General features: G+C 37.1%; 6 protein-coding genes and 1 long non-coding RNA gene across 7 annotated transcripts; 2 read left to right on the top strand and 5 right to left on the bottom strand.

The window, feature by feature from the left end:
* The first annotated feature begins 581 nt into the window (after window positions 1–581).
* On the top strand, window positions 582–1,726 carry LOC18610733 (ubiquitin-conjugating enzyme E2 28-like). Its single transcript, XM_018128769.2, has 5 exons — window positions 582–698; window positions 849–929; window positions 1,032–1,159; window positions 1,254–1,358; window positions 1,458–1,726. The coding sequence occupies exons 2-5, from the start codon at window positions 860–862 to the stop codon at window positions 1,599–1,601; spliced, it is 447 nt and encodes a 148-aa protein (XP_017984258.2). The 5' UTR covers window positions 582–698; window positions 849–859; the 3' UTR covers window positions 1,602–1,726.
* A 400-nt stretch (window positions 1,727–2,126) lies between these two features.
* Window positions 2,127–9,223, bottom strand: LOC18610732 (vacuolar protein sorting-associated protein 35A-like). The gene is made up of 21 exons (XM_007046572.3): window positions 8,965–9,223; window positions 8,730–8,826; window positions 8,464–8,587; window positions 7,900–8,085; window positions 7,433–7,520; window positions 7,175–7,231; window positions 6,969–7,058; window positions 6,721–6,843; window positions 6,449–6,583; window positions 6,220–6,336; window positions 5,706–5,945; window positions 5,545–5,610; window positions 5,240–5,329; window positions 4,910–4,999; window positions 4,374–4,463; window positions 4,048–4,116; window positions 3,872–3,952; window positions 3,646–3,753; window positions 3,456–3,559; window positions 2,770–2,883; window positions 2,127–2,677 (listed from the first exon to the last, which is right to left on the bottom strand). The coding sequence occupies exons 1-21, from the start codon at window positions 9,055–9,057 to the stop codon at window positions 2,467–2,469; spliced, it is 2,373 nt and encodes a 790-aa protein (XP_007046634.3). The 5' UTR covers window positions 9,058–9,223; the 3' UTR covers window positions 2,127–2,466.
* A 1,547-nt stretch (window positions 9,224–10,770) lies between these two features.
* Window positions 10,771–11,627, bottom strand: LOC148764409 (uncharacterized; the record flags this gene model as incomplete). Its single annotated transcript, XM_088803129.1, is given in 2 exon segments — window positions 10,771–11,179; window positions 11,181–11,627. Coding segments are annotated over 2 exon segments (717 nt in total), but the record flags the coding sequence as incomplete, so codon positions are not given.
* A 192-nt stretch (window positions 11,628–11,819) lies between these two features.
* Window positions 11,820–12,675, bottom strand: HIPP27 (Heavy metal transport/detoxification superfamily protein). Its single transcript, XM_007046570.3, has 2 exons — window positions 12,451–12,675; window positions 11,820–12,358 (listed from the first exon to the last, which is right to left on the bottom strand). Exons 1-2 carry the CDS (start codon window positions 12,532–12,534, stop codon window positions 11,972–11,974), a joined length of 471 nt encoding a protein of 156 aa, XP_007046632.2. The 5' UTR covers window positions 12,535–12,675; the 3' UTR covers window positions 11,820–11,971.
* A 3,128-nt stretch (window positions 12,676–15,803) lies between these two features.
* Window positions 15,804–16,916, bottom strand: LOC108660744 (uncharacterized). The gene is made up of 2 exons (XR_001926416.2): window positions 16,777–16,916; window positions 15,804–16,468 (listed from the first exon to the last, which is right to left on the bottom strand). It is a non-coding gene; the product is annotated as an uncharacterized LOC108660744 (long non-coding RNA).
* LOC18610729 (GDSL esterase/lipase EXL3-like) lies at window positions 16,741–19,226 on the top strand. Its single transcript, XM_007046569.3, has 5 exons — window positions 16,741–17,132; window positions 17,549–17,679; window positions 17,795–18,028; window positions 18,311–18,572; window positions 18,663–19,226. The coding sequence occupies exons 1-5, from the start codon at window positions 16,781–16,783 to the stop codon at window positions 18,857–18,859; spliced, it is 1,176 nt and encodes a 391-aa protein (XP_007046631.3). The 5' UTR covers window positions 16,741–16,780; the 3' UTR covers window positions 18,860–19,226.
* A 535-nt stretch (window positions 19,227–19,761) lies between these two features.
* FBS4 (F-box family protein) lies at window positions 19,762–22,629 on the bottom strand. Its single transcript, XM_018115958.2, has 6 exons — window positions 22,405–22,629; window positions 22,265–22,309; window positions 21,594–22,092; window positions 20,601–20,675; window positions 20,393–20,502; window positions 19,762–20,297 (listed from the first exon to the last, which is right to left on the bottom strand). Exons 3-6 carry the CDS (start codon window positions 21,948–21,950, stop codon window positions 20,036–20,038), a joined length of 804 nt encoding a protein of 267 aa, XP_017971447.2. The 5' UTR covers window positions 21,951–22,092; window positions 22,265–22,309; window positions 22,405–22,629; the 3' UTR covers window positions 19,762–20,035.
* Between the last annotated feature and the right edge of the window lie 1,870 nt (window positions 22,630–24,499).

The following is a 24,499-nucleotide window of genomic DNA, read 5'->3' as shown; positions in this document are numbered from 1 at the left end:
AAGTCCTGGCACGTGACAGGATAAAGCCGAAGAAAAGTGCTATTTGTTTGAGATGTGGAATTGAGTCGAAGTCCTGGCACGTGACAGGATAAAGCCCAAGAAAAGTGCTATTTGTTTGAGATGTCTGACCAATGAAGGCATGCCGCCCTTGGGTTTTTTCTTTGGATTGGGAAGGTGAAATGAATATTGGCTGGACGTGGTGGAAAGCAGTGAGTCTGATAGATTCTTTTGAAGTTATGGCGTAATGGGACTCATCGAAGTCCCTCGCTATCACCCTATTCCTTACCCTTTTCGTGGAAAGCATTTTCTAGTTGCAGATGGAATCTGTCGACAGGCTAATGCTATAAAATTATTGGTAGGAGGACATCATAGTGCTGAAGAAAAAGCCTTTGCAATTTAAAAAGTTAAAGTCAAATTTATCAACCCCTCTCTTAGGATAATGAGAGAATAAGACCTTTAAGGCTGGGAACTTGAAAGCATCTAAACTAATTTACTAATTGTTTAATTAATCTGTCGACAGGGACTGAAAGTTGCATTTTTGTGGTTAACTTAATGTGAAAACGAGAAGTAGAAAACAAGGGGCAGAATGAATGGACGATTCTCAGTTCACTAACTTCTTTTCTTGGAATTTATACTCTTGAAGTTTGCATCCACTTCTCTCGCCCACGCAATGAAATCACCAGGACCACTCTCCTAAGGTTCGTTCCTTTACCTGACCTCTCACTATATAATTATAAATGAATGTAGTATAGTTAGCTGTCAGGGATATCCCAGAGATCACCAGCCTTGAATAGACATTCCCTGCCGTCGTGTGGAATTTCTAAGCGAAGAAGCTTTTTGTTTATCAGATATCTCTCCGATGGCATCCAAGAGAATTCTCAAGGAGCTCAAGGAATTGCAGAGAGACCCTCCAACTTCGTGCAGTGCAGGTACACGCAACAATCAAGAAACAGTAAAAACACCAGACGACTAGAAACTACAACTAGTTTCCTAATTCCAACAAGTTTTGTTTTTATGCTGTGAAACTTCAGGTCCTGTGGCAGAAGATATGTTCCACTGGCAAGCAACGATAATCGGCCCGAGTGACAGCCCTTACTGCGGTGGGGTTTTCTTTGTCACCATCCATTTCCCTCCAGACTACCCTTTCAAGCCTCCGAAGGTAAAAAAACAGTCATAAACTCTGGGCCATCACGAAGCTCCCTTCCCGAATTTTTTTTTTTTTGACCGTCTTAACGATGAATAAAACATGGCAGGTTGCCTTTCGTACCAAAGTTTTCCATCCGAACATAAACAGCAGTGGGAATATCTGCTTAGATATCCTTAAGGAGCAGTGGAGTCCCGCACTCACCATTTCCAAGGTCATAACTAATAATTGCTACTGAGATTTTCCTTTTTGAGAATCACAATCTCACAAACCGAGAGAATACAGAGGATTAAAATTTGGTAAAAAATTGCAGGTTTTGCTTTCGATATGTTCCCTGCTTACGGACCCAAATCCTGACGATCCACTTGTTACTGAGATTGCTCACATATACAAGAGTGACAGAATGAAGTACGAGACCATGGCCCGTAGCTGGACTCACAAGTACGCAATGGGCTGACCCACCACCCACACGTCCTGACACAGCTAGTTTTAGCGTTGGACAGATTGCCAAGAACATCTCCGAACTCATGTCTCGGATAAATCCGAATAAATTCAATAAAATAAAATTGGCTTTAGTATCGACCCATCGGTCTTGTTTTGGCAATGGCTTAAGGATATTGATCTTTGAGTACAAAAGTTGTGTTCTTTCCACGTAAACGATGTTACCTTAAAGATATGGATGGAAACACTCAAATTACATGATAAATACGTTACAGCTATTGGCTGGAGTTGGCTGGAACATATCCCATCCGTTCCTGACCAGACTACTTTCAGTGATAGCGTTAGACCAAAGCAGAAAAATAGAGAATAATGCAAGAAAGGGCACCTTCCAAACAATATGGCAGAAAAAGAATATGATCATAAGATTAGTAGTATAAGCAGAGAATCAAATGAATAAACTGAGTTACGCAGAACATCTTGGCATTGAAACAGGGTAAAACAATGTTCCCATTATTAACACAGAGAGAGAGAGAGAGAGAGAGAGAAGAATCTAAGTATGTTTCATAAACAACATTAAACGATTCGAAAGTAAACATTCGAATTATGAAAAATGGCAAGAATATACCAAAGTGAAAGCAAGATGTGGTTATAACTAACTTTCAACACCTAAACCTGTTAACAGCACTAGCATGATAAGCTTACAGATTTCTTACATTGCACATGACCCATGAAATCGCTATGTTAACCACCAGAGGCATAGACTATAAACTCGATTTCATCAACTGGACGAAACAAATTCAAAGATAATGATCTCAGTAGCAGTCCACACTTAAAAACTAACTCCACCAGGATCTCTCCAACAACATCAGGTCATCGAGCAGTCACACCTTGATAGGCTCGTATTTTTCACCTACTGCCCCACCTTTCTGTTTCTGAAACTCTATATATCGGAGTGTGCTGGCAAAGAAAGCGTCCGCTGCTGGATCTGGTGTGCTAGAGTCACTTTGCATCTCAGTTGTAATCAATTCAAGCAGGCTCTGGATTGCAGCAACAGTGATCTGGGGGTTCCCCTTCTCAAAGAAATAAAGATACCTACCAATACAGTGAGGTTGGAGTTTCCATCATAAATAATAAGGATAATACTTAAGTAGAAGTTCATGGCAATGAGTGTTGCAGGAATATACTTGTTCAGTATCTCGACAAAGAGTGTGACGGATCCAGTGCTACCTCTCGCTGCATTGGACATTTGTTGAGCAGCATTTGCAATTCTCAATGCCCGCTTGAGGCAAAGCAAGACCCTAGTTAAAAGGAACAAAATGACCAACAAAACCCAAGAATGTGTAGCCAAATATCAACGTCTACAAACAAAAACAGACAGTACTAGAAACAGAAAAAATAACTTACATATATGAAAGTTTATAGTTCAAGCTTTTGTATAAGTGGACATCTTTTTTGAAAGTCTATGACTACAAGAATTTGAAACTCAAAACCCACTTCCACTTTATTTAGCAGGCTTTCCAGAGGGACATACAGTCATACATGATATCAGTCCAACCCCAACCCAAGCCCAGGGCCTTTTTTTTTTTCTCTGGGGAGGGGGGCTTAAACGAGGCAGTGAGGCTCACAGGTTATATAATTCTTTTGAATATATAATTGACTGACATCTGAACAGTGATTAGCCCATCCAGTGCTACCTTCTCCAACTTAGCAAACTCATTGAACTACCCACATTAACCATGAAATAACCACAGGGAAATGTGGGCTAGGGGAGCACAATATTGGAGAGGCATGTAAAGATTAACATATCCTTTCAAAGATTTGCAAATAACAACATGCAGGCATGAAAGTATAGACATAAAGGTCAACATACCTCTCTCCATCTTTCACGTTGTCCTGATCATCAACCCAGAAGAGATGTGAGCATGCATAAACAGCTCTGCACTGATCAGGCTTCTTCAAAAGTTTTGCAGAATACTGCTCAAATACAAGGCTTCAAGTCATGTTTACGGTTGAAGGATGCTAAGCTAATTTAATAACAAATGAAATAATAGAAAGATTACCCCTGTAGCCTTGTGTGTTAAAGTATCCCTATTTTCAACACCAAAGACATGCATCCTTTGAAGAGTTCCAATTATCAAATGTATTGCAGTCACCTGTGCCCTGGAGTCCTACAAGAGCAGACATTAGCAAAAAGCAATGTCAATTAGCAATTCCCATGTGTTATAGTCATGTAAGTTAAAGATACTCCATAACAAGGCATTAACACTCAGATGTCGACCAACTTACTGAAATTTCTTCTTCATATAAAATGTAAGCTTGCGTGAAAAATTCATATGCCACAGGTTCTAAATCACAGTCATTTGCAGCCTGATCAATAAACAAAATCCATCATAAACAATATAAGAAAAAAATGATTAGCTAATTTCTGATTCAAATACATATCAGGTCTAAACACCATGTACCTCAGCACACTGCAAATACAACTGTAGTGCCAACTCAGGGGCTGGAACGTTAGAGAGAGTTTCAACTGTCTGAAACCAAGAGGTACCAATATTACCAAATATGCTAAAAATGTGCTGGGTAAAACTAGGGAGTGAATAGACATGAGAACCCTTCAAATATACATTTTTGTCCAATACATTTCATAAATTGAAAATTTAAATGCACCATGATCAGAAATTAAAAACTTATTCATGCTTCAACTCCAATCATATAGGCCATAAACTACAGCCAAACACCCAAGCAGGCATTATTGACTGAACACAGTTCTAACAAACAGATGGCTGACCTGATTCAAAAGCTGGAATATTCTCTTTGGTGTGGTTGATTCCTCCTCTCCAAAAGGATTTTCCTCTCGGCCTTGTAGTTGCCGGACCAACTAACGAATTAAGCACAAAAAGTTATGGTTAATTTCATTAAAAAAAAAGAGAGAACCAAAGGTGCAGAGACTCAACAAAATTCCAGTTAACTGCAGCCCAAGTACAGAAACAGAAAAAAAGTAAAGAGGGTGGCAAGGGGGAATAGCTTTCTACTGTAACTTTTCAGGATTTAAAGATTGAAAATTTTAAGTATATTCAAGTATAATTGCAATTTCAGAATACTTAAAGAAGAAATTTCAATTTAATGGTTTTTAATATCTGGATTTTAATTGTTTGTACAAGGTTTACCCCTTTCATGAGACAAATTTCTTAAGTTTCTCTAAAGTGCATCAGTGAGAAGTCATAAAAGCTGCATAATTTACATGCCAATATCTGCTTAGATATCAACAGTAATATTTATTTAGTCTTAACTTGCAAATTCATAACACACTAGATGGAAACAAACCTTAAGCGAAGAGAAAACAAGGGGAGGGACAGTGAAGGATAGACGTTTTGGTCCTCCAGCCAAGATATGCTTCCTCACCGTGCATATTATCTACAAATTATCACATAAAATTCAGAAATACTTCAGAAGAAGAAAATATACAAACTTTCAGGATAAACTCTATGTAATTGTTGCGGTAACAATTGGCTACATCAAAGAAAAAGAGAACTTTTGCACTCAGCAAAATGTTCAGAAGGAAATCCTGCTAGATGCACTTGATCTATATGATTATCGAGTCTCATCATACCTATATAACTATGAGAAGAAAAATGCTTTCACCCAATCAAATACCTTAAACATCTCTTCTGGATCATCATTATACAACATCTGGATTAGACGTGAAACAGAATTCTGCTCCTCCTTGAAATCATCTTCATCAACCTAAATGTGAGAAAGCAAACAAGCAATTAAATGAGTAAGAACACCATTTGTAAAGGGTCAATCTAAAGCTTACTAGAAATATGAGAAAAATATTAATCCAAGTTGCTGGGATTAAGCACATGTCATGCATATTGGTGAACATACTTAAAAAGAACCATTAAAAACTAGAAACAGTTAAAACAATATAAATATGAAGACAAATAAATCATAATAACCTCATCATCAAGAGTCCCATCCAGATCCTTAATAAGACCTTTTATCAGTTCAAACAACGCCTCAACCTATCACAAAAAGTAACAAGATCAAGAAACCAGTTCAACTAAAAAGCAATCTTGAAAGACAGGGTATAATGTAAACAATGAAATTATAACCATACCCTGTCAGCAGTAGAGATATGAGTTTTGTTCTTCATAATGCTTTGAATTATCACAGTTGCCATGACTTTATTTGTTTCACTATCAAGGTATTCCATGACACGAGGGTAATTGGAAAGCTTTAATGCTGTAACAATGTCATTATATTTTTCAAGCGGAGCACTTAAAAGGGCAACAATTTGTTTTGTTGCTTTGTTGTCCTCAAGCTTTCCTTTGCCAGAGAGTTTTCTAACACATGCTCCCTGAACAATAACAAGGTGAAGTTAAGTTGATTTGCAACTTTTGTACAAACAGATGACTGTAGAAACAAGTGATTAAATGGATTTCTCTTTTTACATAAATCAAGATTGTAAGTGCCACCATAAAAATCAAATGGCATGGGCTCACCTTCATAATTAATTATTTGCGAAGAGATCAAACCAAATGATTTAACATATTAATAGATCTTAGTTTATGAGCAATGAAATCATAAACCTTAATGTGAACATGCATAATGCATACAAGAAGGTAGCATACCAACACTTGATCTGCATAGTCAAGCCGATCGGGATGGACATGGAGAGTAAATGTAAGAAGAGATGAATATAGAGTTATCACCCCAAGGATAGGCATATCAGGTTGTGCTTCTATCACCTGCATCATAACATAGGTATACGACTGATTATTCCAATTGTCACATACAAAAAGACCATAAACCATTAATCAGGTTAGTCTAAGAGGAATTATCTACATACACAAAATTTACCTTTCCAATGGCATTATTCAACTTCAAAAAAGCTTCTACTTGCAAGAACTCAGGCAACACATCTGCACTTGAAGCAGCATAATTTGATAGCCTTTCCATTAATCGAGATAGCACTGTTTTAATGTCAACGGTTGGCTGAAAAAGCGAAAGGCAGCAAAGAGTTTAGAATTTCATATGGTGTGCATAAATTGCTGCTTTTATATCATAAGTTTTAATTGGAGAAATACACAGATCCATGTGTATGATAGAAAAAAAATCTATTTATGACACACCTGAAGTTGTGGGAAAGCACCCAACAACACATCAAGAGTTTGCAAGTGGTATTCATCAGGAAAAACTTGAATTATGCAATCCATTAGATAGTATTGAGCTAGCTCATCTTTACAATTGACGACCTGTCAAGATATTTGAAACAACAGAACCCATCGCTTGATGATTAGCAAGCAAAAGTCACAGATCATAAGCTCCAAGATAGAACACAGGAGTAAACTAATAGCATTTGTGTCTGCACAAATCGAACCTGTTCAAGGATCCTGGGAAGAACAGTATCTTTGTACATATCAAGGTCAACACCCTCTATCTGACTGAGTACGTGAAGATTCTTCCCAACCTAATTAAAAATCCAAGAGCAAGTGGAGGAGCAGGCAAACCTTGCGTAAGCATACTTCAAACCGGTACAGAACACTATATCAGTGAAATTTACCAGATGTGGGTCACAGATATTACAAGATCGCGTAGCTCGCTTCTCTCTTTCTCCCGTTTCTCCTTTTCTCGGGCAGGTCCCTGCAGACCAGAAAGCCCGACAGCAAGCCTCAACTCAGGATCAGCTAAGAGTATGAATGATTGACAAGCACAATAACACCTGCATGACCAGAAATCATGCCCTCATGATATAGTTTTACCTCCATGGCATGCATGCATTGTGATACATGCATGCCAAACATGAGAGCAGGAACAGTCCATGGATATTTCAATTCAACCAACCTGCTGCTGCATTCGCACCCACAACTTGTTCATCTCTGTAAAGTTTTGAAGAACAAATTCCACAGCATCCACTACAGTGTCTGCATCCCTGAAGGAATCAAGAAAGATAATCCAGATCAGGCAATCCCAACACACAAACCAGCTTAAAGGTTAAAAGAGAAGAATATTTAACTCGTCCATTAACCAACCAATTAGATCAGCCGGTAAACAAAATCACAAACAGGCTTGACATGATCAATAATTTGGTCAATCAATTCAGTACCCACAGTTCTAGTGAAAAAGTAGCATGCCAACATAAGATAGCACGTAAATGATAGAGAACAACATTCAAATTCTGGTGATTTTGATAAAATTGGAGATTCAAAGATAAAAGATATTGGGTACAAACATAACTAGAAAGACACTAAAGTATCAGCTAGCCAAATCATTTTTCACCAAAAATAGGGGGAAAACAACTAATTTCTTACCCTTCATACTCAGAACCTATGTCAGGCAATTTATCCCTACTAACTTGAGCCAGGTAACTCCTTAGAAAGAGCCCGCGCACAGGATTCTGAATGCCACGGCACATTTCAACAAGATCTTTGAGAACATCCTTAGCAGGAGCTTCCTTGGATTTGATATATACAGAGCCTACAGTACAAAGAAGATACCTGAAAGTGACCACAAGACTTGTCAAGATTAAACATTACATGCTCTCAACTCCCAACTTTCAAAAGTATAGAGAACTGAAGGCACATGTTTTTCCTGTTTAATAATTGAATTAGTGCCAGAAAGAACCATTTCACACAACCTCCATATGAACCAAACATAGAGCACTTCCGAATGGTACATATATCTAAGTTAACGCAAGTTCCCTAAATAACAAAAAACCAGTTAGCATACATCAACTCACACAAAAGCTGCTTCATATCCACTTTGCACACTATTGGAAAAGAATTACACATGAATATAACAGCATGCAGCCAATTGATACACTGGATGAATTAAGCAAGCACACATGAAACACTTTGAATGTGATTTGTTCTTACAATCTAGGCAATATATTGCCAGCATGCTGCACGAGCTCATACAGATCGATAATGGAACAACCACGCCTCGTTTCTTCCTTAAAAAACATCTCCAGCTTCCTCAATTCATCAAATGCTCGCATATCTGAACCATCAGCCACAAATTCAAAAAAAAAAAAAAAAACATACCTCACATCGGCATCAAAATCGCAGTTGAAAACGAAATCCATCCAACAACTAATGAATCTAATACATAATGGAGATCAGATCAGGAGAGAAGAGCTAACATAGTTCGTAGTATTTGTGAGGGGAAAGCCTCGAGGTTCGAAGCTCAGACAACATCTGAGCAGAATACTTCAAAGCATCTCTGAGATTGTTCGAATCCTAACAAAAAATCACAAATAATCAAACATCGTAAGCCAAATTTTCACTCTCGGCGAAAAACTAGGGTTTATATGTTCAAATTAACTAACAATTGCCAAAGAAGCAAAGGCTTAACGAAGTAATGAGAAGGAGAGTTACCAAAGCGCGATGCATGTAGAAAGCGTTCTGTTGGAGGCCGGCGATGCCGGCGGCGAGCCATTTCTCTTCGTCTTCGACTCCGTCAGCGATCATTTTCACGGTCGCGATGGTTTTGGTCTCTCCGAATCTTAATTTCGCTTTCTTGTTTCTTACTAAGAAAAACGCTTCCTAATTGTTATCGAGGTTGCGTTTTGACCTGCTTCGTTCACGAATCCTCAACTGCCTTCCCAGCCTTCCTTTGGATCGGAACGATCCTCTGCTACTCAGGTCTATGTTCCGCTTAGATCTTCACCTTTGATAGTGCTCGACGTCTTGTGATGGGCTTTAGACCGTCGATGGTAAGATATTTAAACTGCATATAAAATTATCATTTTATCCCTCCCCTGTTTTTATTATATACAAAAATTCCTATTTATCTAAAAATATATGTTATTAATTTTATCCCTAATAAAAAAGAAAAGATAAAATACTCAAATATCTATAAAAATTTTGATTAGACAAAGTTTATTAATTTATAAAATAAACACTTAACACATAAGTCTTGTCATTAGTTAATTATCAATATTTTTATTAATTTTATGACATGATAATCTTTTCAATATAAGTTTATTTTTTAATAATTTCAAATTATTGTTAAATAAATTATAATTTTTATTTTTTTAAAAAAATTCAATCACCTTTGTCTAAAAAAATATTTTCGTTGAACACATAAGTTTTGTCGTTAGTTAATTGTTTATATTTTCATTAATTTGATAACATGATAATATTATTAAAGTCATTTTACTCTTTATTAATTTTAAAAATTATTATTAAATAGATTATAATTTTTATTTAAAAAAAAAAATTCAATCACCCCGTGCCCAAAGAATGGGCACCTTAGGGAGCACCAGATTCGGTGCTCTTCTGGGGAGCCCAATTTGGGGCTCTCGGGCGTCATATCTGGTGCTCCCTAGGGAGCCCTAGTGCCGTTAAGGAGCACCAATCTGGGAGCATAAGGTAGAGATGGATGGTCTGTCAATGTAAGGAGACCTTATCTGTCGACTGGAGAGAAAAAAAATAATAAAAAAATATATTTTAAATATTTTATATTTAATATTAATACTGTTTAGATATTTAGAGTGAAATGCTCATTTTTAAAATTAATAAATTTTTGTATAATTTTGATTAAAATTTAAAAATATTTAGATTTTTACTCAAAAAAAATGTTTATTAATTATGTGACAAAGTGATGGTAGAATATTTATAAATAGAAATTCATTGATCATGGGATATTTATTAAATTTAAAACAAAAAAAATGAGAATTCAAAATCAATTTAATTACAAAATTTATATTACTTTTCAAGTATTTGATTGGTTCAATTAGTTTAAATGTAAATTTTAAAAATAAAAAATAATCAGAATAATAAATTAAAATTGAATTTGAAAGCTCGACTTAATCAATTAATGCTCAATTGGATTCCAATAAGCGGAAACCAAATGGAATGCTTTGAGCTCCCAATAAGACAGCTAATGGAGGGAAAAAAATGAAAAAACTATTGATCAGCTGAGTCGAGATTTGTGTAAATAGACTTGTTGGACGGAGCATCTGCATCACCAAGCATGAGACGAATCTCACATGTGGGTGCAATCACTGCATGCCCTTCCCCAAACCAGGCCAGGCCGGCCCTCATGCCTTCTGCAGGGGAGCCCGAGCCGAAAGAATTGAACCTGTGAAATGATACATCAATGCCCTTTTTTTCTGTCAGGCTAGCCGCCCCAGCACCGAAGGGAAGAAAGGAGCTGAAATGGTGGCAACAAACCCTTCACACTTTCAGCACCAAAGAACAAATAAGGGTATAACCACTGTGTTTCTAGTTTTCCCCATTCAGCTCTTTGTGCGCCTTTTCCTCTGGACACAGTTTTAGAATGGTATTGAGAAAGGGGCAAAGCATATGTATCAGAGCGTCATGCAAGTAGCAAGCATGTGACCAAGTTTTTTGAGTTTATTTGAGTCGATCCAGCCAACATTGCATCTTTGCCGCTTTTAACCCCACTTTTGAGGCAAGAGTTTCTGATGCAACAGAAGAGGCGAGCAAGGTTTTTCTTTGCTAAGCTTGAACAAGGATGTTCTTCCAGTTCTCTGCCTGGTATAGGAGCAGGTTAATGCATCCCTTGAACATAGGCATCATCAATCCTTCCCGAGGTGGAGCAACGCTGTTCCTTGCTGGGTAGCACTTTCAGGATCTTTATGCCTTTGAGAAGGCAATGTGAAGCAGACAAAACCCAACAAGTAAAACAGTCTCACCCGGGTAAGAAAGAGATACAAACAGAGTCACCCAGAATTATGCCCACTGCTAGGAGGCGAGCTCAGCTTCTGTCTCTTGTTGCTGTTAAGGGTGCTATCCGAAGAGTTCTGGGATCCCACAGCATGACCATGCTCTTCAATTTCATTTTCTCTTCTCTTTTGATGGTCTCCTCCTATCTGATCTTCTTGGCTCCTCTCATCTTCATGCCTTTCCTTATGACCATGCTTTTTACTTTCAATTTCCCCACTGTCCCGGACCTTATCTCTTTCTTTCTTCTCCCTTCTTTTCTCTTCCTCGTCTCTCTTTTCTTTCTTCCTTTCTTTCTTGGCCTCCTCTTCTTCTGTCTCAATCTCCAAATCACCAGAGAAACAGTCAATTCATGAACACACGGGAAGCCATTGCAGTGGAAGACCACAGGCAGTCCTACAACCAAACTTCAGCAACAACAATTCCAAGTGAAAGTTGTCTTTTGTCTATGTAAACGGAGCTGTGCTGACAAAACAGCCCTCTTACATGAAAAAAATAAATCGCAACTTCTTGTATGATTCCCCATTGTATAACTTGCAAGGTTCTTTGTTCCATGATTCTTTTAACTCACACATGAATCTATCTCAATATACATACATAGTTCTTATATATATACATTCCTCTAGCTAGTTTTATCTGAAAAATTGGACTTGCAGACAAAAACACATGACCACAAACAGGATGGATTTCACATTCACATGATTACACAAGCATTTGGGTTTTCATCGCTGAAGGCAGTAGTATACTTCACTTTGAACGAGCTGGCACGGGCGAGCTCGCCAGCTTGAGGATCTTGGAACACATTTCGGACATACCCGGGCGGGGCCTTTTTGTCATAGGCCCCTGGGGCGTAAGGGTGAGGCACTACGTCGTAAGGCACGTAAGGCCAGAACTCGACTTTCTTGCCGGTCCGATGCCTGACGCGCTCCAAAACCTTGTCCGCATCCACGTAACCGATCACGGTGAGCTTGCTCTGCTTCGGTTCCACTTTCACTTGCGTCACTCCTTTCATGCCTTCCACTGATTTCTTCACTCTCTTCTCGCATCCCTCGCAGTCCATCTTCACTTTTATCTCCACCGTCTGCTCAAGCAAGATTGAGTATACATCAAACACTGGCAAAAAGAAAGAAAACCCCAGGTCGAAAATCGTGCATGAAAACCAGAATGGAATACCTGTAGTTGCTTCTTTTTAATCTTTTTGTGGCTATGAAAATGAGGCCAATCACAGAGTTCAGAGACAGAATCCAGGAAACCCATCGTGGGAAAGTAAACAATAACACAGAAGAAAACTCTAGCAAGTTCCAGGCAGGAGAAGAAAGATGATGCAACACAGCAACTACAAAATACAAGTACACAAGATCAGCCCGAACATGCACCATCCAACTGTCATAGACTGACGCGTGTGCAAAGACCGCTCTTTCGTGGGAAAAAGAAGATTAGCCTGGGCCTAGGGTCTTCTGGTTACTTCGGTTGCTTTTTAGAGCTACACTGATATTTTTTTTCCATAAACTAGCCAGGGACCAGGACAGGGGGGGTGTTGGCATTCATAGTTTTGAAACATTCTAGAATTACTGTAAAGGAAGCTACTAATGCACGGCACTGAATCTGCAAATTCTCTCTCAAGTCCCACAACCAACAGCTAATATTCAAAACTTTAGTTTCTTACAACTTTCCCAATGCTAAACTTATGCTGATGCGTTTATAACTATTCATTTTTGGCATGACAGGATGTCCATGGATTATATTCTTTACAGCCCAGTTTTGATAATTGGGCTGGGTTTTGATAATTAATTAGTCAACAGAAAACAATTCAGACGGCATGAAAGCCCAGATCGAGATTTAGGTACAGAATAAGGATGATTTTAAGTTCAAGAAGTACGCACCAGCAAACCCAAAATCAAGTGGAGGGTAAAGGAAACTAACAAAAATTTTAATAAAAAATAAGTAGAAAAGAGAATTGGAATAATGGATACATAATGCAGTGTATTCTAAGGGTTCTTTGAGAAATTCAATAAACACCAGATATTTACCAAATAAGAAACTCAAAAGAGAAAAGGATTAATGTTTAAAGTAAATTATGAGAATACACAATTAAAAAGGAAAAAAAAACTTTTGTGTTTATGTATTTCTAATTGAAAAGTTGGAAGAATGGATACAGAATCACATGCTGAAATGGAATAACTGAAGAACAACTTGGAAAGCCAAAGCCCCTCAGCTTATCATTTTAAAGTAGTTGCATAACATATTAAGGAATGAACAGGGCTATCAGTTGTCAGTGCCCATATCTTTCTTCTAGGCATACTGCTGTTTGACATAGTATTAATTGTCTTTTTGAATTTTGCTTCCAAGAGCTTGGTGGGGTGGCCATGTTCTGCCTATCGCCATTCCTCACCCTCCCCTGCCTGTCATCAACAGATGTTGGTTTCCGCATTGAAATCTAAACTACATGGGCTGTCTGCCCTTTCACTGGACAAGTTAAGGTTCTAAAGCACCTCCCCATGGCTTCTTCTCTTGGAGTAGTGGGTTGAATTTCAGAGGAAATTATTACTGAACAAAGCAGATGAAAACGACTTGATTTTTTCCATGTCAACGAGTTTTGTGCTTGAAGTGTTAGGGGACTTTGGGGTGAAGGCTACATCTACAAGTTCCAAAAGCTGAAACATAACTGTCGAGATTGCACAGTTGGGAATTGATGTTACCAAATAAATATGCAGATGATGTTTTAGACATTTTCGCCAAAAATGTGACGCTTGGGTAAGTATTGATAGCTGGTGTTCACGACAATTTCTCAGCAAGGAAGTTGCAAGCACTTTTTATGATATTGATCTTGAATATGTTAAGACACAGCTGGAACTCATCATTTCACAGAAGGACAAGTTTCTTCTTTTTCCATTATCAGAATTAGATTTGCTGCTCTCAAGCTGAATAGCTGATCATATCTTGTCATGAATGAAAGATCGAGCACGAGAATATAATTATACATATAGACACACCTTGATTAGTTTTTGATTAGTCTATCAACTTAAAATATTAATTTATTAAGGAATGCAGTATTTATATTTGTAAATTCAAGATCTTTCTTTTACATATTCAATATAGGATTTTGTAACATTTTCTCTCACCCGAAACCGTGACTGTCCTCCTTGTCAAGTGACTTTACTAATTTACTCACAAGATCATTATTTTATCTTTAAAAAGTTAACCCATTAAAATATACAGTGTCCACACTTATAAGCTCAAGACTCCTCTTGTACTTATTCAATGTAAAATTCTTAATATATGCATGTGGTTGAAAGTCCTATGACAATATTGAGAAAACAGCAAAAAGAAAAACGAGTGAACAAACATTGTCAAATTGATTGTGGAATCCATCATCTGATTTTTAGTAGGGGTGTGGGTCGTGGTCAGGTCAGAGCCTGCAGATGATGTTGCCGATACTCATATGGGGGTACTCCAATCAGGATTCAGGAGAGCTCATTATCGTATTGAATCAGATACAGACTTAAACAGTGAGCCGAGCTTGGGAATTCTTGCAGGTGTCTCCCAATCCCAACTCTCATGCATAGAAAAACCCAAACTAGAATTCATCACTGACATTAATGCTAATCCTTGCAATCATAATCCTTCAGACAATCACAAGAGACGGAGGAATTCAACTTAAATGAATGGCAATTCACTTGTCAATTCTGATAAGAAACACAGAGCTTAATTTGCTAGTCTGTGACTCTCATGTCATAAACCTTAAATCATGAACAGTGTAAGCTACACACAGGATTTCTCTGGGTAATCTTCAACTCTGGATTTCTCTACCATTTCTTCATGGAAAATCAAGGTCGATGTAACTTTTGCTGTATTCACAGCTCAAAAGGAGAGACAACTAATGAACCTTGCAGTACTTTCTTTATTTCAATCATCAGGTATTGGATGACAATACCTTGTTAAACTTATCAAATTAGTTTCCCATCAGCCTAATGGTTTTCCTCCAAAGTTAGAAAATTGACGATGTTTAAGTTAAAAAAATAAAAAGAATTTATTTTTGGGTGGAATTTGGTTATATTCAACTCCCCGTTGCTTATCTTATCTGGTAAATTTTTAGTGGGTAGGTCCAACTCTGGTTAGTTAAGTGATTTAATTTTATAATGATAAGTCTTCAGTGATGGTATTAATTTTCAATTAAAATACAATAATAATAATAATAATAATAATAATAATAGGTTAAATTTTGGATCACAAAACCTAAATCCACTTAGAGGAAATGAATTAGTAGTATTTATTTTTGGATTTTTTTTTCGCATTTATGGATATTTATTGATACTTAAGATTACTTTCGGCTGAACCAACCATAAACTCACCTCATTTATTTAACAAACATGATGTAGACTTTGTAGAACTTTCTTCCAAAAATAAAAATTATCAATGGTTCCGTAATCTTGAGAAAATAAGTGTTAAATGACCTAAATTTAAAAATGAAATTAACAAAAATAACTTTATTATGTGACTATGGAAATTTAAAAAAAAAATAAAGATTTGACGTCTCAAGTAAGATAAAAACTAACTTCATTTCAATATAAAATATTTAACTTAACATACAAATCCAGGGCAATAGAGCTGAAACATTTTTTGCGTTTTTTGAGTAAAAGAAAGATAACATCCATGGCTGCAAGTTCAAAAGCTTAAACATCTCTGTCCTGGGCTTTAGTTGGGGGTTGAATTGGCATTATTGGATTGCTGTTTCTCCATATTAATACTGGAATGTTGTTTAGACATCGACTAATATCTGTCATGTTCTTCAACAAGTCAACAAGTAGGTGATATGAATTAAATACAAGGGGTGATGACAGCTTTCTACTGGATGGAGTAGAGGCAAAATCAGTACTGATACTGTTAAGCCATGGCACTAATAGTTAGTAGTAGCTTTTGCTGAGAAAGGGAAAAAAAAATCTGTGGAGAACTAAATTTAGAAAGAAAAAGGGAACAAAAGAAAAGGCTGCTAAGACCAATTTTAAGCATTTTCTGCTTGCATTTTTGAACCTGTTCGTTTGGCCTTCATGGTCTGACAGGATCTTTGCAACTCTTGGGGATTGAAAATGGCTCTATCTTTGCTTAGTTTTATCCTTGTTGCTGGTTGTTGTTGCTAGTTGCATGCAGCTTCTTGTTGTTGTAGAAGTCTTTCTGCTTCTTTCTTAATTTGCTTAAAACAAAAAAAAAAAATGAAGTTAGAAGTAGAAGCTTTGAACCTTATTGGAGAGCATAATGAATGATTAAGCATTCTGATCAAGATTCTGATAGCTCAACATTGTCATGACAATTACTCAGCAATCTAGGGATCTGATTTTACATGTTCAAAGTCATTTCACAGTTTCCATCAAAATTACAGTGGCAGATGGAGGAAAAGGGTTCTAAATCAGGGATCTAGTGTTAGAATTTTCTCTGCATTTATGCTTTCCAGCTGATTTGTTTTGTCATAAATTATAAGAGGATAATTATCAATACACCTACCTTGATGTCACTCCCTTCCTTTATAAATTCAGAAGAGGGACTATGTATCATTAGGGAACACAAGCTACATGAAAAGATGATCTTCCTCTCTCAGTCTCAGGCACCTTCTTCTTGTAGGGCCATTATCTTCTCTTTTCTTGTGGCTTTGTGCTGTCATGGGAATGAAGCTGCCCTTGTCCTGCCTAACAATGAAACCGTTCCAGCAGTTTTGGTGTTTGGAGATTCCATAGTGGATCCGGGGAACAACAACAATCTCAATACCATAGCCAAGAGCAACTTCCCCCCGTACGGGAGGGATTTCGAGGGAGGACCTACAGGAAGGTTTTCCAATGGCAAGGTCCCCTCCGACCTTATAGGTAGTGTAAGCCCCTTTTTTCCCTTGTGATATTCTGTTGCACTAGAATCAGTGCCTTGGTTCGCGCCAGTCCCTAGCCGAAGGATTTTTATGAATGTAACTGCCAAGGACTAGCTCTTCTTGGGCTAGTGTAGCAAATCCCTTTGGATTTTGTGTTTTAACCCTTGATGGTCCCCAAAATCCTCCTCTCAACTGATCAACTAAGCCTGCCGTTTCAAATTACTTGATGTTGGAGTCAACTAGCTATGCAAATCCATTTTCTCCTTTTCTACTGAACAAATTCATAGAGGGTGACCCTTTGCTCCTATGTGCCTCATCCTCCTAATGAATCCTAAAGCCACCTGTGAAAAGTGAAATTCACACCTTAAACTATTCCATTTTGTATCGGTAGTGATTGTTTAATCAAATCATTTTCAGCTGAAGAATTTGGTGTGAAGGAGCTGGTGCCTGCATATCTTGATCCAAGCCTGCAGCTCGAAGACCTCCTCACTGGTGTAAGTTTTGCCTCAGGGGCTGCAGGATATGATCCCATCGCAGCTAAAATATCGGTATATATGCATATATATATCCCCTTTTGTTCTTTCTATCAACTCCTGTTTCATTCCTGAATTCATTAACAGTTGTCAGACTGATCACCCCACATCTCTGTCTGATGATTGCCAGAATGTTCTATCCACATCGGATCAGCTAGATCTGTTCGAACAATACAAAACCAAGATAAAGTCAGCAGTGGGAGAAGAGAGAGCTGCAACCATAATCTCAAAAGCGATTTACATAGTTGTCTTTGGTAGCAACGATGTCGCCAACATTTACTTCGGCACTCCCATCAGGCGTACCCATTACGATTTTAATTCTTACACAGACTTCACTGTCAGCTACGCTTCAAAATTCTTGCAGGTATGTAAATTACTACTACTAGTATGCAGTATTTCCTTTTGCACAAAAAATCGAGTAGGTCATGTCATAATCAACCTTTGGCGACTATCATAATCGACCAACTAGTGCTCTCCCCTACAATCTAGCTACTCAGGGGTGAGCAAAAACGAGCTGAGCCAAACGATCTTATCGAAATTCGGATAAAACGGTTTGATTTGATTGGTCTATTCGATTCTTCGATTCAAAAATTTCAATTCTATCAATTTATTCACCCTGAACTAATTAGCTAGGAACCTGGGGCAGGAGCTCTACGGGCTAGGAGCAAGAAGAATTGGAGTGTTGGGTTTGCCACCAATCGGGTGCGTGCCATCTCAGAGGACCTTAGGCGGAGGCCCAAACAGAGACTGCTACAAGGGTGAAAACCAACTGGCATCCCTCTACAACGCCAAGCTGTCTGGCATGATAGATTCTCTCAGGACCTCACTCAACCTTCCAGGCACCAAGCTCATCTTTCTCGACATCTACTACCCATTGCTCTCCCTCATCCAAAACGCTGCAAAATATGGTAAAATCAGTGATCTCATTGCTTCGATCATTGCTCTTTTTTTTCATTTGCCTTTTTCTTGTTCTGATGTCTTTGGGGGTATAAATTCAGGGTTTGAAGTGACAAACAAAGGATGTTGTGGCACAGGACTGATAGAAGCCAGCATACTCTGTAACCCTCTCAGCATCCCTAAATCATGCCCAGATGCCTCAAAATACGTGTTCTGGGATGGCTACCATCCCTCCGACAAGGCCTACAAGATCCTTGTACCAATCATACTCAACATGCACTTGAATGAATTTTTCTGACCCTTCCCTTCTCTCTCCCTCTTCCCTGCCAAGTTCAGTCAAGAGGGTATCGTGCTAGTTGCTTCATTGTCATCAATGAAGCCATTGGAGAAGAACAAATGCATGGATCTCTTACGTTATGCTACCTCTTGCGAAGTTCAAGAATTGTTCTCGTATTCCAACTTTCACTGCCTTTTTTCGTGTAAAGAAAGAATAAAAAAGGCAATCATCATATCCATAATTTACAATAATTGTAATGAAAAATATGAGAAAATGATGGGGATAAGAAAGTGTAAAGAACAATTATAATCCTTTTATTTTTAATTATGACCAAGATTTGTATTAATTATCTCATTAAATTCGAAATTGAAATTGATGTGTTATATAACCACCTCCTTGTTTTTCCCTCAAGAAAAATAGAGATACTACCAGTCCACGACATGACCACATGTACAACAGATGTACACTCTATCCTCAATCTATCATTTAAGCAAATAAAATGGAAAGAACACAACATAATTTTACGAAAATTAAACTATATATAAATATAAATATATTCAATACTTTTTTTAATTCTCTTCTGCCGCTCTGTTAGTTCTCTCCCACGTCACCTACCTCAGCAAAGTCCAAGTTTGGTGGGTCTTTTGACAGGTACAGTCCAAGTGAATTATCTCTTGTTTGATTAAGAAGATTTATGTCACTTCACTCTGTCACATGGCTTTGCCTAGTAGAGAATCAATCTGATCATTTACTAGCCAACGTGGTGTTCTTGACCTCAAAAGCTGAAGCCAGATGAATTGCAATAAGCAAAAAAAGGTAAGCAATGTCACCATCGGCATCAGACAATTGCAAGCAGAAATGAAAATGGCATGTAACATAAATTCAATCCAAAACCAGTGGATTGAGAAGAAGGCAACCGATGATACTTTCAAACCATATATATAAGAATAAGATATACAAGCAACCAGTTCAGGACCTATTATTGTGAAAACCCCACAATTCCATCATCTAGATCTTCCAACCCTTAATGCAGATAAGATTCATATGAAATTTCATATAACCTAAAACTGCCCAAGCCAAGCTACAAAATTGCATACTTGATACTCCCTAATCTAACTACAATCTCCTATAGGAATGAGAAATAAACTATACACAGAGGAACCCAGCTGATGAGATGAAAACACACCAGGAAGAAAATCAACGAAGCTTATTTTGAGCAACAGCCTGGCATAACTCATCCTCATAGAATAGCACTCTATTGGAAGCCAAAGATTTGCATAATGGCTTTGGGATAACAGACGGTATCATGCATCTGGATGGGAATCCTGAATCCTGGAAGAGCACAGCAGCAATTTGCCTCAGCTCAGTCACTTTAACACGAGAAGGTGGCCGTGGACCATGCCTTGGAGCTTTTGGAGTGTGTGGGCTCCGCATCAAAATACTTTTCCCATCACCCTTGCTGGAAACAACATCCAAAACATTGTAAACAAAATGACGAACTCTGATTCTACTTTTCACAGAATCTTGGAGAGACCTAAACCTCTAGATGCCTACCTCATAAAGGGCCAGTGTTCTGTTGGCCTTGGTGTCATTGTACTCAGCATCTCCTGCCTGGAGCGATCAGGTGTTGTGTAATTAAAGTGAAATTGCCTTGCAAGGCAAACCTGTACCCAACAAACATAAATGGTTCTAACATGATCCACACACAAAACAGGCGCACGTGCACACACACACGGAGGGAGGGAAAGAGAGAGAGACTTACAGCCTTTCTTATCCTTTGTGAAACATGAAAAACCGCCCTCAGCTGGTCATGATGCAAGTGACAAAGTATTTTAACCTCAACAGACCAAAACAAATTGAAATCAGTACCCAGGGGGAGGGGAAGGATATCTAAAAAATGGAAAGCAAGCAGTTCTAGATAGCAACAATCACCCAAAATATGGGGGAGGAAGATAAAATGTAATTTTTAACTTGAAAATCAGTATCTTGGCTACACTATTTCTTCGTATACGAACTATTTAATCATATCTTTTTGTATCTTTGCAGAAATAAAAAATATTCCCAATTATGGCATGGCAATAATCTATGAACATAACAACAATCATGCAAATTAGCCCAGATCTAGATGCATGTAGATAAACAAATTTTGTAGAAATCAAATGCAATCACTAAAATCTAGAAGAAAATGTCCTCAAAACAGATTGTTAAGTCAGCACAGAAAGTCATTAACTCTATATTCGAAGTACTGGTTTCCAAAACAAATCTAGCACAAAATAATAATATAAAGAAAAAGATACTTTGCAAGAAGACTAGAGACCAAATGACAAACTTCACTTGATATCAAAGAAATTTTGGTTCTACAAAATTCCACTTGCAATCATGTATACTCTAACAATGAATAACTTAACTCATTTGGAGCTGAAAGTATGCTGCACTTCCATTTTAATCCAATTATTAACAAGGTTAAGGTTCTCAACAGCTCAGTAATATGTGCCTATTGGCACGAGAAAGAAGCAAAGACAACAAAATGATGTTAACATGCACCATCCTCGGTGAAGAATAACCATCCTGTATGCTTGCCAAAACAAATAAACATCATGCCCACAACCAAAAACCAAAAAGCAATTACTTGGTAAATTCTGCAGCATCTAAATCGGTGGCTCAAATGCTTATTAACCTTATAACATCATATGCAAGCATCACTACACGTCTCATTCAAATACATTGACAACGGTTGAAGGGTGCAAATAAATACCAGTAAATCCATAGGAAGAGACTCAAGCCTTGACTCTGATTCGAAGTCTTCTGGTCGAGGTGTCTTTGGAGTCCTCACCATACTATTCTGTTTGTGCAAATCTACGGGCGATAACATCAAAGGGCTTCTCTCAATAACCGTATTTTCAATCAAAAGATTATCATCCTCTGGTTTCTTGGCATCTAATACAGCCACCCTTTTCCTCCCAAGATCGGTACACAACTTGGCAGCCGAAGCCTTGCTGTATCGAAGCTGAGCAAGAGTGCCTGGTTTCAGATACTTACTGCTTGATCTCTTCAATCGCCTGTTCTTCTTAGCTGTCTTAAATTCCCTATCTTTTGGAGACACTTTTCCCATATTTTTGGCACTCTTTCTTTTATTCCTTCAACTATTCGAAATTGTCCCTTAAACTAACTTACAACCCCTTTTTCCCCTGACCCTATTCCAAGTTTCTTAATAATTATTCCTCACGCAGCCATCAAACTTGAAATTTTAAAACCTGGCAATCAGATACAAGAAATAAATAATTCCTCCAATACTAGAATAGAACTTAATTTCTTTTTCTCTTTTTTCAACTTAAAAAAACCCCAACAAAAATGAAAAATAAGAGATGCAAAATGAGATTAAATAAATCAGAAAACGGGCCAAAATTGCTAATAAACAAAACTCACATGATCATAGATTCAAGATCTCCAAATCGTATTCAATTGATCTTCCTGCAGTAAAAAAAAACCGAAGAATGAATCAGAACCTCCTCAAAAAAAAAACAAAAACAAAAACAAATTAAAATCAAAGAAACAGATAAACTCACCGGCCATAAATTAGCAGATATTCCGTGTGAAAAACAAAGCCAAAAAGAAAATTGAAAGAGCCAAATTTCATAAGGAGAGGAAGTTTTAGGGAGAGAAAGAGAGAGTGCGTGTGAAGAGAGAGAAAGTGGCGAGAGAGAGAGAGGGAAGCGATGGGGCCGCTAGGGTTTTGCTCCTTATTTGAATTTCTCTCAATTGCCCGCCAAATTTTTCAACAAACAGTTGGTATTTTGGAGATTATGAAAAGGAATAAAATAAAAACCGAAGGCAAACGAGATGCGCGCACATCTAGCAGCATGCACACGTGGGTGGCTAGGATTGGATTATCAGAGCGCTGGGCCATATTGTGTCTTTAATGCTGAGGTCACTCCTGTCCAAATCGGACGGCGGAGATCGCGTTTGATTAGAGAATGGAGGGGGTTTAGATCGAGTTTCCTTAAAAGGTGGTGTTTTTTGATTTTCTATATCAAAATTTCGAAATAGAAGATTTGCGAGGGAAATAATAAATATTTATATAATTACTATATTAGCCTCAAAATGTTGGATAATTTGTCACCATTATCTGATACTCTGCTCAAAATCCCTTTTCTTTCGCTAATTTTTAGACTCATGGTTTTCCTAAAAAAAGGGAATCCAATGCCCATTATATATCAAGCAAGTCTTTGTCTTTCTTATCCATATCCACATAGTTATTAATGTTAATAAAAATTAATATATCCATATTTTCTATTTACGTAGTAATTGACGTTATCATATAAAAACGATGCATAATGGGTTATGTGATCACATAATAAAACATATTATATTCCACCTGACATTGGATTAAATGTTCGTAATAGAGTATCCGTTATAATTTATGCACTCTAACTCGAACACTATTTAAAACTTAATTTATAAAATATTTTAATTTTATTTAATCTAATTGGATAATATAAAGTACCCAATTATAAAATATTAATTGATATCTCAAGTATGAATATAAATAAAAAAAATAAAAATTTCTTTAGATAAAATAAAAAAATAATTGTATAGACATAATTAATAGACTTTTTTATTATTACAGTCTATTTTATTTTGGAGTATAATATGAGGGCATTTTAGGTAGTGTATTTTGAGTAGAAGGCGAACGCGGGGACACTCACGTGTCTATCAGTCACTTCGTGTGAGACAAATAAATATTTGTAAGGACGATTTAAACCCTTTCACGCATCATTTATTACACGTGAGTGGTCAAAAGTTACTCAAAATTTGAAGTTCAATCCCGAGGGCACTGTAGTCCGTGGAAATTTATCTTGTCCAATAAAGTCAGAAAAGAATTAATGCGATTGCCAAAAATTAAAGCGAGTTTAAACCATTAATTAATGGATTAAGAAAATAAAAGGAGGCACATGGTACATAAATTTGAGGGTATATCTAAGCTGAAAGTGTTCAAAAAATTTTGAACTAGTTCTTAAATTCTTTTTCAGAGTTTGAAATTCTCAAACTTATGGAAAATACCTTGTATTTAAAATGTCATTACCAGAACCGTCAAATTCTATATTTAGTTTTTATATTTTATTGAAATATTAGATTTAATTCTGTTAATACAATTAGTATAAACCAAATGTTTGTATTTCAAAATCTGTTAATGTCAGCCCGATGTCACGTGAACATGATTAAATATCATATCAATAACTTTAACAGTTTAATTTTAACGATGATATTAACAATTGAATTGATATTAATAAATTTTGATATCATAAAAAATTAATCTATATAAATTATAATACAGAGATTAATACATTTTATGATAATAGTTTGTTTTGATGGCCCCGTTTTCCTTTACTTGGGCTACCGTCTCCATTTTGTTTTCAAGTATCGGTCCAAATCCTTAAACTTATCTGGGTTGAACATTGATGGGATTGGCCCCAAACCTTTACTTCTTTTCATGTTGGACCTGGTTCACAAATTTGGGCTGAGTGGGTATGATCGAAATCACATAATTCAAAGCTTGAGATCAATTACAATTAAAAGGGCATTTTAGTTGACTTAGTGGTCTTAACCTTAAATATTAAGAAATGTAAGGTTTTGATTATAAATTTAGAAGGGTTCATATTC

This window comes from Theobroma cacao, chromosome 1 (genome assembly GCF_053813885.1).
Source record: "Theobroma cacao isolate CCN51 chromosome 1, ASM5381388v1, whole genome shotgun sequence".
NCBI lineage: Eukaryota > Viridiplantae > Streptophyta > Magnoliopsida > Malvales > Malvaceae > Theobroma > Theobroma cacao.
The sequence above is the reverse complement of the archived record's forward strand: the minus strand, read 5'-3'. Positions and strand labels throughout refer to the sequence as shown.